Below are 14,159 nucleotides of genomic sequence, written 5' to 3' on the forward strand. Positions count from 1 at the left end.
CTGACATGGGGTTTGATCCATAGAGAGGAGGGAATTTGATGCAGCCTGGAGAGGGATTTATGGTCACATCTCTATTTGCAGAGTGATTTTAGCACTGTCATGGGGTGCAAAAATTGTAGGTGGTGAGGGTGGCTGGCCTTGAAGATCTGTGTCCCAAGGAAAGGTTTCACTTGGGAGCTGTGTTTTCAAGTTGTTATTATCTATTGAAGCACGCACATTTTTAATCTGCTAAGTCCATGCAGAAATGTAATCATCGAGAATCAATTAGCTGCTCCAAATACAGGCCTTTATTAAGTTTGGCATGCAGACCATGTTGCAGTAGAGACCAGCACTGTACAGACATAATTAGTGCATTACGTGAGAAGTTGAATAAGGAATTACTGATGTCTTCATTGATGAGCTGTCTGTTGGTTCATCAGCATTTTTCAGGGGAGGGCTGGAGGTCCTGCCTGAGATGTACTCCTGTCCTGAACCCACCAGAAGGAGGGTAAGGAGATCTTGGTGTGCACATCACCACATCCTGCCCTTTCTCCCAGGCTATGAATTGGGGTTGCTTTTTCCCAGGGGGATGTTTTCCCCTGCAGAGTTGGGGGTTCTGCTGTGCTGGCAATGCCATTGCACATTGCTGGGTGCATGGTGCTCCTGTGAAGCCCAGAGCTGGGATTTCCTGGGTTACACAAGCTGCTCAGCCTCAGCTAAGGCGCTCCGGGCCAGGCTGGTTCTGAATCTGCCACCCCAGCTCCTTAAGGGGTTTAGCGTTTGCACATGCAAAATTAGCAATTAGCAACAAGGGCTGCTTTGTTGCAGACCCTCCCTCTGCAGCAGGGCTGGGCTCGCCTGGCTGTGGTCCAGCAGCACCAGGGCAGGAGGGGGGAGCGTGGGTCGTGGGTCGGGTGCTGCTCTGGAAAGAGAAACTTGGAAGGGCTCATCTTCACTGCAGTGGTGCCTTTTGGTGGCAGGGAGCTGGAGGAAGGAGAGATGGCCTTTTCCTAAGGGTTAATCTCAGTCGAACTGAGTTGATAGTAAGGGACTGGCAGCTGCCTGACACAGTGAGGAGGAGAAAGGTACAGGGAGGCTTCTTGGCTGTACTCTTACTTCTTGCTGAGGATTAGGGAAAGCCATGGTCATCTCCTCGATTGATGACACAGTCATCCCTGTGCCATCACTATTCCCTCTCCACTGCCCACACCCTCTGCTCTAGGTGGGACAAAAGCCACTATTTTCGAGTGCTCCAGGCTGCTCTGGGAGCCAGGTTGCTTTTAAGCATGTATCTGTTGTCCCCAGAAGGTTTTACAATTATTTACCCCTCTGTTTGCTCTCTCTGCCCTCCATTTCAGATGCATTCCCTTATGCCCATCAGGATGCTGTGTACTTCCCACTAGGGCTCCCACCCTGTCTGCCTTCTTGGCTGGCTTGTCTGGGCCCGGGCAGACGGGCAGCTCATCCAGGCATTGCTCAGCAGGACTGCAGCCATGTGCTTTGTCCTCCTGCCTGTCCCAAGGGAATGCTGCCAGCAGCACAGAGCAGAGGAGCACAGTACACTCATTCCTCCTTATTGCACAGGAACAGGGGTGTTTGCCAGCAGCTGCAGCTGGGGATAATGCTGCCAGCCATCTGTTTTCTGGCTCGGCAACTGAAAAGCATATTTAGAGGTAGCAAGAGCATGCACTTGTTTTAGTTGGTGTTTGGGCTGGCAGGGCTGCTGTTGGAATGCTGCGAAGAGGGCCGGCTGGCAGCCCGGGCTTCCCTTCTGTACCGGGAGCCCCGTGTCTGGCTGGCTGGGGGGGAGACTTAGGGTCCCCCAGCCCCTGACCCCCACAGGAGAAGCTATGTGACAGAGTGTGTCATTGAAGTGCTGGCCTGCCACTGCTGCCCATCCTGGCCCCCAGGCAGCTGGCTCAAACTCTGCCAGTGCTGGCAAGGGGCAGGAGCAAACCGGTGAGCTCCAGCAAGGAGTTTACGGGCCCAGGAATGTATATTGCATCCAGAATCTTGGAGACCCCTTATTTTTGTGGCTTTATCCCATGCCTGTTTGCTTCACTTCCCCTTTTGGTGAAGGAGAGGCTGTGCAGCCATCCTCCCTGGGTATTGCACTATTGAGGCTCATGCAGTGCACGTGCATGGTGCACAGCAGCATTCAGAGATTCCGCGGCCTTCCAGGAGCGTCCTCTGACTGTAGATGCCCATGGGCTGGCCCAGCATATGGTTTCACCAGGTCTTTTTTACCTGGTTTCTCCGTTCCTCAGCTGTATGGGGGCTGTATCTCAGGCTGTCCACGTTTCTGGAGATGAGGAGGATCCACATGTTCCTCAGCAAGGCCAGCATCAGCTGCACAGCTGGTGTGGAAGGGTTGCAGGCTCTTGAACATCTCAGATGGGTACAGGCACACAAGCCCAGTCTGCTGCTTGTGGGGCCAGTGCTTTGGGCTTGCTGTTGCCCACCCATCTTACAGGAACTGCTCCACCTTGCCTTCACTGCCAGCAAGGGCACCCTGCTGCTTTACTAGGGGTTTTCAGCTCATTCCATGATGTTGTCCTAAAACCTAGAGATGAAGTAAATGAGCAGATGCTCACGGGTCTGGACAAAGTCCTTCCCCCACTCAGCATTTGCCACTTGCAAAGCATGAAAATAAGAGACAGACCTGCAAAATTCAGCTGATAGGTGGAGCAGTCCCTTATCGCCAGGCAGCCATCCCCAGCCAGGCATTTTGGAGGGTGTGATGGCAGCTCTGTCAGATGGAGCTGCCAGGCAGGGGAGGTGCGGCCGGAGCGCCCTGTGCTGGGCCAGCAAGGGAAGTCCTGGTGGAAGCAGAATTTTTTATCTGGGCTGCCTGGGCCTGGCCTTTGAATGCTTGGAAATGCTCTTCTCCAGATGTTTCCTAGCACACGCCGGCTCTGTTTATAAACAGCTCCTCAAAGCAAAGCCCATCAGGGCTGCAGGCAGGGCCCTGCATGGCTCCCGCACACCGGGCTCCAGGGTCAGGGGCCCTGGTCATTTCATTTCCCTCCTGTTTAGAGGGGCCATGGTGGTTAACAAAAGCCCCGAAATGCCTCCGCTTCCTTTCTCCTCCCCTCCTCCTGGCCAGCAGCTTCCTGCTCCAGCATCTCCAGGCTGCCTTCCTGCCCTGGCTGTCACTCTGGCAGAGTGGGAGGAGGGCACCCAGAGCCAAAGCTGGTGGCACGCTGCCTGTCCTGGGAGAGATCCCAGCTGCTCCAGGGGTTTGGGGCAGAGAGACGTTTCATTTGCATCCAGTTGGTTCCTTCATGGTTGCCAAGGGAAGTTGGGAGGCTCTGCCCCCAGCACCCCTCCCTGCATCCTGGCAGCATGCTCATCAAACCATTGGGATTGTCCCCCTCATGTGTTGCCAAAATTTGAGGTGGGTGCCCAGGGGTAATATTGGGCAGGACAGAGCAGTGCAGGTCATAGGTTGGGATGGCTGTTGGGCTGGTTGCTGTGCTTCCATGGCCTTATCTTCCTCAAAGAAAATTATGCTCTCGAACCCACTGTTCCTTCCACTTCCAGCTGGGTGGAGGTGCCTTTCAACCACTCTCTTCTCTGTCCTGGCCCTGCAGAAGGACAGCACCAAAACCCTCTGTAAGAAGGACAAAAAAGCCAAGTGAAACCCAGATGCTGCCGGCCCCCCTGCCAGAATACCTTTCCCTCAGTTGGCACAAGCCCAGCACTGGGATGTTTGTGGTGTGGAGCTGTGATCAGGTTCCTGAGCCATCAGCGCTGTGTCGCATCCTGGATTTCTCCCCAGCATCACTCCCCAAGGACAGCACTGTCCTCCCCCCGCGGCCCCACTCCTGTGTGGTCCACACACATGGCCGGGGGAGGATGGCCCTATCATGCCAGCACTGGGGGGAAGGGCAGAACAATTGCTGCTTCTTGGTCTGTCTCCTCTCCCTGCAGATAGGGCACATTGCTCCCATCTCATTATCAGCGAGTAATCCAATGGGGAACAGCGTTGCTGAAAAATTGAGTCATGTGACACAGATCTGCTTTCACCCCACTGCAGCCTGGTGATGCTGAGGGCTCAGGCACTTGTTTTTTAATTATTCTAGCTGCTTGCAGGGGCTGTAATCTCATCCCTTAGCTTGGGCACTGTGTTTTTGGAGGTAAGAACATGAAAAGACACAGCTCCATTTCTGTGGATCTGGAAAAGTTCCTCCTTCCACAGCATTGCTTCCCCTCTTTCTCCTGCCAGCTTCTAGCATCATTTTTCCATCACGGACGCAGCTTTCTTGGCATTGCAAGGGAGATGCAGAGAGAGCCAAGTATGCAGAGGTATGCTTAAGTTAAGTCTTTGCTCAACCTCAGGAGGCTGATCAGTGCAAAGCTGGGTCTGGAGTTGAGTGCTTTACCTTCCTTTTTTCACGAGCATCCATGAGTCATCTTTGCTGTGGCTTGGTGCCTGTCCCCAAGACATAACTGGTCTTTGAAGAGACAGCCCTTCCCTGCCCTTTAGATCAGATGAGCCCTGCTGCCCCCAGGCTCCAATGGTGCATCAAGTCCTCTGTGGAGATGGCTGAGCCCTCCTACGATGGAAAACTAGCACTTGGAAAAACCCTTTCTGTCCTGAATAAGGTGGGAAGGAGCAGTGTGAAGACTTCTAATGAAATGAGAAGTATCAGAGGTTTGAATCTAAAGCACCTAAATGGTCAGCTGTATGGAAGTAGTACTGTGTGACAGTTGTGGTTCTCTGGATCAGGAAGTAAAAAGGTGCTCGTGGTTGACATCGTTAATAGACTCATGTTTTCAGCTGGGATAATTCTGCTGGTGCCTCTTGAATCCTGGCTATCAGCTTGGCCAGCCTCGCTGTGCTGGGGATCCAGAGAACAGGCCAGCAAGACAGATTTAATAGTCTGATCTCTGTACAAGCTGTAGAGTTCTCTGAGTGCTTGTTGGAGCCAAACACAGCTTCTTACCAGAAGAATTTCAATTTAAATGTGTGCAGTGGGGAAGTACCCACCGTGACTCTTGAGCTGTCTCAGGGGCTGAAGTCCCTTGCTGCTTCTTACATCTGAATTAGCTCAGTTTCAGCTTCCAAGCATGGGAACAGTTTAAGCTTTTAAGTGCTAAATCTGTGCCATCTTCCAACAAATTCTTGTTTCCTGGAGGTGCATGGAGGCTTCAGTAAGAGTGTGATGATGCAGAGAGGAACCAGTGGCATGCTTGGATTGTTCTTCCTAACAGCGTTTCTCCCCAATGTCTTCACAGTGAGGTGTGAAAAAAAAAGAACCCAAACAAATCCTGCTGTAGCTTTACCTTAAGTGTTAGGCCTGGAAGGAGAGCTCAGTGCTGGCACTCCTGGGCTGTCAGACAGCAAGGGGAGGGGGGCTGTGGGTCCCTCCTGCCCTCCAAAGCACAGCCTGGCTCAGCAGCAGAGGATGCTGTCTGGGGGCAGAAGAGTTTCGGTCTGAATGGGAGCAGTTCTTTGGGGCAGATTCAACCGCAGCTGCTTGGTTAATATCATGGGCTGAATGCAATTCCTGCCAGCAGAAGCATCCAGTGTGTATCTGATGTGGTGTGCCCACTGCCTTAGGGCTGAGGAAGAAGCTAAAAAAATTTTTGGGCTGCTTGCTTACATAGTCTAAATTTTTCCTATTTGAATCACCCTCTTGAGTTGATTTTAAGTATTGCTAGACTTGCAATGGTCTTTTCTTCTGGGCAGATGGAAATTAGCTGGAGAAGATTGCATCTGCCAGAGCTGCTGCAGCTGAGCCTTCCTAGGGCTGCAAATGCTAAAGGCAGTGCTCATTTAGCTAATGAGATGTTGCCATTGTATTTCTTTTTTTTATTTTGAAGAAAAATTTCTGCCAGTCAGGTTTATTTCAAACCTTTTTGCACCACCTCAGGCTGGGACCCATCTTTGATCTGGATCTTCCCCATAATAAAATAATAACCAGCTTTGCTGCTGAGATCCTATTAACTGCAGGACATTTTCTGGCATGTACCAGCTGTGGAGGCACTTCTGATGGTTTGTCCTAGGCATCAGGGATGTGATTTCACCTCCATGCACAGCCATGTGAGCAGTCACACGGTCATGTGTCCAGTTGGTTCACCAGAGTGTTGCTTATAGAAACAAAAGGGGCCTTAGGAGAGCACAAGAAGAGTGATTTGAGGTCTGGGCAATATCCTGTGCAGGGGGATGGAGAAAGATGCAGACTGTGAAGAACCAGGCTGCTCTGGGAGGCTGGGTGCATCCAGCCAGCAGAAGACAAGTGCTGTGCAGTCCCTTGGGAGGCTGGTAGATCCCAAGCTGTGATCCAGATCTGCCCAGACTTGTGGTGGCTGCTCTTCAGGCTGAGCTCCTTGACTGCCTGGTCCTGTTCTTCCTCTCTTTGTAGGCACACATTCTGGCAGTATCGCCGTGAGAACCCCCAAACCAAAGTTGGGGAACCCCCTCCTGATGGGCTGCCCGGCTTCAACAGTGGTGTTCTCCTCCTGAACCTGGAAGCCATGAGGCAATCCAAGCTCTACAACCAGCTGCTGGAGCCCACCATAGTGCAGAAGCTGACAGAGAAGTACCACTTCAAGGGCCACCTTGGGGACCAGGATTTCTTCACCATGGTGGGGATGGAGCACCCAGAGCTCTTCCATTTGCTTGACTGCACATGGAATCGGCAGCTTTGTACGTGGTGGAGGGACCACGGGTACAGTGATGTGTTTGAGCAGTACTTCCAGTGTGAGGGCGAGGTCAAAATTTACCACGGGAACTGCAACACCCCAATCCCTGAGGACTAGGACACCCACTGCCCCCAGGAGCAGGACATCCACGGTCACCATGTCTAGGGCTCATCTCCTGGCTCTACTTGGGGCAAGTTCGTGGTGTTCATCTGTGCCATGGCCACCGGGGCAAGAGGACAGCCGAGGGGCTATCAGGTGGCCACTGCTTCTGCACGTGGCAGGGTGCTGCTCCCCGGGTCCTGTGTAGCCTTGTCCTTGGCAGCAGGAGGCCACATCTGGGTTTCATTTTGGCATTCCTCAGATGCCCAGTGATGCACCACTGGTGCATCTGTCTCGTCCTTCTGGGGAACAGACACGGTCCTCAGGTCATCTTCCTTTTGAACCATTCCAGAAAGGCGAGAGAGTTGTAAAAACTGAAAAGCTGCTTTAAATTGGGTTACTTACAAACAAAAACTGAATGCTAGACAAGCTTTAAAGCTTTTCATTGGTTCTTCTTAGCCATAAAAGCTTTACTGCCCTATCTTGTCTTAAAAGTGTTCAGTGAGCGTGTACCAATAGGTTCATTTTTCTAGCTTTGCCTAACCTTTTGTACAAGAATAAAGCTGCAGATGTAAAACACACTGAGCTGTTTTTCTGCAGCACAACTGCAGTTCTTTGCGGTAGGAGGTTTCGTGCTTCTCTTATCATGATGAAAATGTGGTTGATGTCTTACCAGTTGGGCTGTTGAATGTGATGCCCCATGTAGCTTCTTGCTGTGACCAGACCTCACTGGGCGGGGCAGGGCAAGTGCCCAGGGGTGCTTGGGGCAGCCACGGGGTGGGCAATGTACCAGAGTGAGGCACCCTGAAGGACCAGGAGCTGTCCTGGAGAGCACATACCCTCCTGGGGTACCTTCCTGGTGGGTTCCAGCTCTGGTGTAGGTGGGGATGTCTCCATGTTGTGTGGCCAGGAGCAGCCCCAGAGCCACCTGCCTCACTCCTACCCTGGTAGTGCCATGCTGCTTCCTGGGGCTTTCTGGGTGAAATGGAGGGGGGGGCAGGGCTTCCTGGTGCAGTGTCACAGTCCCAGCGATGGTCCCATGGTTGGCATCGCTGCTTTGTCACCACCCTGGGGTGTCCCAAAGTCTGATCAGCTCCTGGGGCTGCTATGGGAACTCAGCCCTGCACTCACAGACCAGGGCCACACTGGTGGCACTGGGGACACGCAGGGCCTCGCGTGCCAAGACAGGATCTTGCCATCAGTTTGGAAATGGCAGGGCTGGAAATACAGGCCAGTCAGCTCCTGTCACTGGCCCTGGGGAGTGGCAGACTGTGAGCAAACATGGCTTTTCCCTAGGGATGAGCAGCTCTGAGGTGGTTCTGTGTGTCAGGGCTGGCCCAAAGTGCCGTGACAGGTTTTGGGATGACACTGCTACAGGGTGACACCAAGGCTGGGTTGCCTCTCTGTCCTGCAGCCACCCCAGAGCTGAGCCAAGTACTGGGGAACCTCCACATGGAGCCAGGGGATGCTCTGCACAGGGTTGGGACCACCCTTCCCTCTCTGTAGGGTCCCAGAGGCTGTAAAGGGGGGGGGGGGAAATGCCTTCATGCAGCCCTTCCAGCCCCCGGCTGAAATCTTTCACATAGATATTTTGCAAATAAATGTTTTCCAATTTTTCAGTGCAAAATGGCAGTCCACTGGGAAACTCAGGAGGGAAAAACGCAGTAAGTGAAATGTTTGATTCAGCTCAAGGTGGTTTTCCCCAGGCACTGCAGATGGCCCAGCTCCTCACGCAGCAGTGCCTGCACCTCCCGACCCACACGCTTCCCGGGGCTGTGACTAAGCACTGCTGGCAACATGGACCTGCACAGTGCTATATATAGACCTTGCACACGGTCAGGGCCGTGCTGCCTGTGTAATTATCTCCCCTTCATGCCCTGCTGATTGCAGGCACTAATGAGCTCAGCTGCAGAAGCCACTGTGGCAGCCTGGGGCTGAGAGACATGGAGCTGCTGGCTCAGCTTTTTTGAAAGGTGCTGCCATGGGGTCCGCTTAGAGGCAGGAGAGCTTGCTGTGCTTGTAAGGGGTGGCAGCACCCCTTGGGCAACCCACTGTCAGTTCCTGTGCTTGATATTCAGCCTGCTGGAGTCTGCCAGGCCCTCCCTTCAGTGTTAATTCTTGGGAGAATGGAGACTTTCCATCCCCACCCCTCCTTGACCTTGAACACCCTCCTGCTGTGCAACCCAGCACACAAAGTCAAACCTGAGCATCCCCTCCTGGATCCCAGGCCAGACTTGAGCATCCTCTCCTGGTCCCCACACCACTGGCCTGGGGTCATCACAACCCACACCAGCAACCACGGGCACAAGCCCAGTATAGGGTGCTCAGGACACATTAAGCAGCACTGGTTTGCTGCTGGGCACCAGGGTTTGCAGCAGAGACCCTGGGGCTGACCAGCACCTGCTTATCTCTGGGGCTTGGTGCCATGTCCTCAGGCCAGTGCTGGTTCCCTTGCCTAGCAGAGGGGATCTGCAGGCTGTGGAGCCTCAGCCTTGGCTGAAGATTGATTGAGGCATCCCTGGAGATGTGGTGAGTAAAAGGCAGCCCTGGACAAGTGGAACATAGGGACATGCTGCTGTGGCACACAGAGATGGGGGGGGACACAGCCAAGGGGAGCAGGAGACTGGCCCTGCCATCACAGGCTGGCTGCAGGGGTTGGACACAGGGCTATGGGCTTTGTACCCCACAGGAGAGCTGCAGAGGCCTCAGCCAGGGCCTGTTAATGGGTATGTTGGGTTTTACACCAAGATTACTCAGCCCAGCTCCTCTGTCCCAGCTGCAGGCTCCCTGCTCCTGGTCTGCTCACCTGCTTGCTCCCAGCAAAGTGTTGTTCGTGCCCGTGTTTTTCCAGGATAGAGAAGAAGAGGGGAGACCAGAAGGGTCTCTGTGAACACTGTGGAAGATCAGGCTGCAGAACTACTTTCTAGAAGTAGCTGAAGGAGAAAATTCGACCTCTTTCTTCATATTGCTCAGCAGTCATGAGAAATTGTGTGCAGAGCAAACAGCATCCTTTACTTTCCCGCCAGCTTTGCTTTCAGTCCCATACTTGAGCTGCATGGGATTTTTGCTCTCCTCTCCTGTGTTTCATAACACTGTCAATGTTTATTTTCTTATTCATTTGTACTTCTTTCCCATTTGAAACGATCAATTGTTGGTATAAACTCACCTAGGGAGCAATTACTGTAAGCCTAGCCCAAACAGGCACTGGGGGTGCTCCATTAAGCAATATAACCACCTCCCCTCTCTGCTGCTCCCAGAGGATACAATATTTACTTTTCAGCTCTCTGCTATTCATACCCAGTGCACTCCAGTCAGTGTGCCAAGAATAACACAAGCCATAACAACGGGCTGAAGCGCTAAGATGGAGTTCCTGACTTTGCAAAATGAAAAAGGAAAAAAAAATCCAACAACCCAGCCTGTAATTTTGACTCCCCCCAAAAAATGCCTGACTGCAGCAGAGTGAGTTGGGTGCCTCACCCACCCCTCTGCCTTCAGCAGAGCCCTGATAGGGGAAATCAGCCCTGAAGGGAGTGCAGAATGAGGCAAAGAAAAAAAAAAAGTAAGCCTGGAACAGGGGTTGTTGACTGTTGTTTTTTCCTTTTGATGCAGATTTTTATTGGGTTGCTGCGTTGTTTTGTGAACTTTTCCTCAAACACTTTGCAGAGCCACAGAGGGACATGTTCCCTAGCACCTTGCTTCTGGATATTTCAGCCAGCAGTTCCATCTCTGATCAGTGAGAGCCTCCATGGCTTTATTAATTGCTAAGAAGTTGCTGCCTGGTTTTGTTAGGCTTTTTAGTGCCATCAGGGTTCAGTTTGTGCAGTTCTCTGCTGGGTATTATTTATTCGCTAATCAGCTGCTAATGGAAGGAGCACTTGAAGCAAGGTACCTTACAGGGATATTTAATGGGAATTAGCTATAATGTACCTAAAGTCTCAATGTTAATTTAAGCCATTTGCCTGTCAGAAGGAAAAGCTGAAACAAAGCAGAGCCTGGAGCTGCCAGAATTAGCTACAGGTTTGTCCCTGGCAGGAGGCTTTGGTGTTGCTCCCCTAAGGAGGGAGATGCTCAGATTTGAGGGGTGTTCCTGAGAGCCAGATGTGTTTTTCCTAGAGCAGATGTTGCTTGCACTCCTGTTGTGGCACGTAGGAAACCATGGCCTGGGTCTCCAGCTCCCCTCTGAACAGACAGGCACCTTCCAGCTCTTTCTCCCAGCTCTCTCTGAGTGGATTTGTCACCCTGAAGCCCTGGCAGGGCACTTGTCCCCAGTGCCAGCCTTCACCAGCACAGCCTTAGTGCCAGCTTTTCCTCCTGGCTGCACTTGGCCATCATTTAGTAGCAATTTGTGGCTCTGCTTATGACAGTACCAAAGCTGTGCAAGCCACAGGCTGCTTGCAGGGATCTGTTCACATAAGGCACTGCATGAAGTTTCTCTATTTATGGCTTACAGACCACTTCAGTCTTAAGTGCATTTTGTAGCTATTGAATGATTTGGAGCCTTTTTCATAATGCATTCCCTCCTTGGAGCTGGTCAGGATAAACAAGACCCTTTTAAGCAGGGATGGTCTCACGTTAGGGAGCAAAACACTTGCAAGTGCCCTGTGGCATATGCGGCTCTAGGCAGTGTATCAGAAAGAAAAGGTGTCGAGTTTTCTTCCTGCATGCTTTTAACTTTGAAATTCATCTCTTTTCTGTGCTGGAGGAGTTTCTTGGCTAACCAGAGAAAAGACCAGACCCTTTCAGCAAGATCTGCCAAGCAGCAGCAGGGAGAAAATGAACAGGCATGGGAAACTGAGCCGCCTTGGTTGTGGAAGGAGAGCACAGAGAAACACCAGAAAAAGGATGCAAAACCTGTCAAAAGTCCTTATCTGGAAAATGGAGGTGAACAGTGACACAGCAGAACCTGCCCCTTGTGCTGAGCTGCTGAGGAGAGGAAAGCACAGAGCTGATGTGAAGAGCTGCAGCAAATGTGGATGGTAAGGAGCAGATAGGTAAAGAAAGGAAAAAAAATTCATTGTTGACAGATGTTGGGTAGTGCTGGGTAGTGCAAGTACCATGGCAGGGACTCAGCTGGTCCCTGCAGAGCTGGGGTTGGGCAGGAGAGCTGCAGCACACAACCTTCAGGTTATAGACAAGGATGGTGCAATTGAGGAGATTCATCAAAGTTCACACCCTTTCCCAGGAAAAAAAAATAGTGATTATGTAGAATATTTGCTCAGCAGTTTGAGAAACTCTCAGTGCTCTCTGAAAGGCAGAGGTGTCCAGCAGCAGGTTTTGTCCAGTAATTGGAGAAGATGTGGGACTGTAAAACACTGCACACAGCAGAAGTGAAGCAGCAGTACCTGCGATCCAATAGGCTTGGGACATATCCCAATTAAATACGAAGAACGAGTTTAAAATAACTATGTGGAAAGCAAGGAGGACACTAGTCCTGTGCCACCGTTCAAAGGAGGAGACTGGCAACTCCAAGCAAGCAGCTTGACTTGCAGATTGGGCAAAGGGATGAGAAAATTGGTGTAAGATTCACTGGGTAGCAAATTTTCCATGTCAAAAGGGTTTGACCAGTAGCAGAATAATGACAAGCAGGCTTTGGACACTGAAATTTTAGAAAGAATATTAATTGATGTAGAAGAAAATAGCATCAGTGGAAGAGAAACTGGGAGCCAGCATGCTGTGCCCATGCTGACACACAAGTGTGTCACACTTCCAAGGCAGCAGACGTTGCAAAAATAGGAAAGACAAGAAGTCAGTGCTATTAAACCAAACATAACAAAATATCCTGAGTCATTTACTGGGAAACCTCAATTTTTTTTTTCAGTAGATCCCAATGAGTATTTTTGCGATTCATCACTTACGTGAAGTTTTCCCAGCAAGGAACAAGGATATAAAACACAGAATGTCTCATCTTCCTTCAAGAGCTGGTGCAATACAGTCCATTATCAAATAATAATAAGAGAAGTATTTAAATAATGCTGGTCTGAGTAGGGAGTGCCAGGGCAGTCACACACTTGTCATAGCAACAGAGTGCTAGGTTCTTAATGAATAAATGTGTCAGCTGAATTTGGGCAGGGGCATCAGGCAGGCTGAGTGCGTGCCAACAGCATCAGGTACAGAGCCTGAAAATGACTCTGGGCTTTGGCACAAAGTTCCTGGTGTTTGCAATTTTCCAGCTCCTCTTGCCCACAGGTTTCTGCAGCCCATGCCAAGCCATGCAAACCTCCCTGCGAAGGGACCACATTGTCCTCATGTTGGAGGGGGAACAAGAAGTAGAGGAGCCAGTGTCTAACATGGAGCCAGGAGGGAATGTCTATATTTTCTGACCATCCTTTCAGGTGCCAATGACAAATGTCCCAGACTGGAGGGGACAGGATGCTGACCCAGAAGCCAGGTGTCCTGGGTGATGTGGCTCCTTTTCCCTGTTTAATTTTCATATCCCTCATGAGGCGAGTGATGTACACCCTGCTCTGCTCACCCAGGAGGCAACCAAAGCATCACATGGGTGAGGGAAGGAAACAGGATCTGCAGCAAGGGTGTATGTGTGTGGCATGGGAGGGTGGCAGGGCATGCTTCAGAGGGGTGGGGGGATGGGGGTGGTATTCTGCAATCAGAAGTCCTCCAGGGGAAGCTGAGGTGCTAGAAAGTGAAGTCTCTCTGCACCCAAGGTCACATCTGGGACAAGGCGTGGAGTTAGAAGTGCCACCACGTTCAGCAGAGCAGGAATGCTGTGGGCAGCCATGAATTATATATATAATGGTCTCAGCTACATTTATCCTTCTTGAAATAACTTAGCTTTTTGTGGATCAGTTGTCTGAAAGCCATAATTGGTACTCTCTGAGCCTTTTATAGTTGCCGGTAGAACAGTGACTTTCTGGCACTAGAAGAGCAGGCGTGGACCTGACCAAAACTAAATCAGTGCTGAGGTCAGCAGCAGGCTGAAGGAGAGGACATTTTCAGCTGTCCCACACCTGCCCAGGGAAGGTAATTTTCTGTAAGCTGCAGGGAGGGCACCAAGACATTTACAATGTCCTGGGGGTCCCTGCACCACCTACACACTTCCCATGGCATGCCATCCACCAGGCTCTCATAGTTCCTCCTACAGACTGTCCAGGCTCAGAGTGCTGTCAGATTTCAGCACAGTAAAATGCATGCTTGTTTCTCCAAATTCCAGATGTGGGAGCAGAGGTGAACCCATTCATTTTGTTTGCAGACTCTGGAGAGATTTGGGCACTGCAGGTGTGTCCTGCTCCTATCTGCTCGTACTTACGAGCCAAACTAATTCACTTTTATTCTGGTTTTCTCCTCAGAGAACAGATGTCACATTTTTTGCATATAGAAGGTCAAACTATGTTATTTTTAACAAGGTCTCAAAAAAACCAACAGTGTGTTGTGGAAGGAATTAAGGGTCATGTAAAGCCAACAGAGAGCTAAGG

At 51.1% G+C, this 14,159-nt stretch overlaps 1 protein-coding gene across 1 annotated transcript in view; it reads left to right on the forward strand.

The window, feature by feature from the left end:
* XXYLT1 (xyloside xylosyltransferase 1) overlaps positions 1-7,303 on the forward strand; it is a 35,341-nt gene extending 28,038 nt beyond the window's left edge. Inside the window, exon 4 of the mRNA XM_008493395.2 lies at positions 6,351-7,303. Coding sequence (XP_008491617.2) covers positions 6,351-6,747 — 397 coding nt within the window. The 3' untranslated portion in view covers positions 6,748-7,303. The remainder of the gene's footprint in view (positions 1-6,350) is intronic.
* Positions 7,304-14,159: the final 6,856 nt, after the last annotated feature.

The sequence above is a fragment of the Calypte anna genome, chromosome 9, assembly GCF_003957555.1.
Source record: "Calypte anna isolate BGI_N300 chromosome 9, bCalAnn1_v1.p, whole genome shotgun sequence".
NCBI lineage: Eukaryota > Metazoa > Chordata > Aves > Apodiformes > Trochilidae > Calypte > Calypte anna.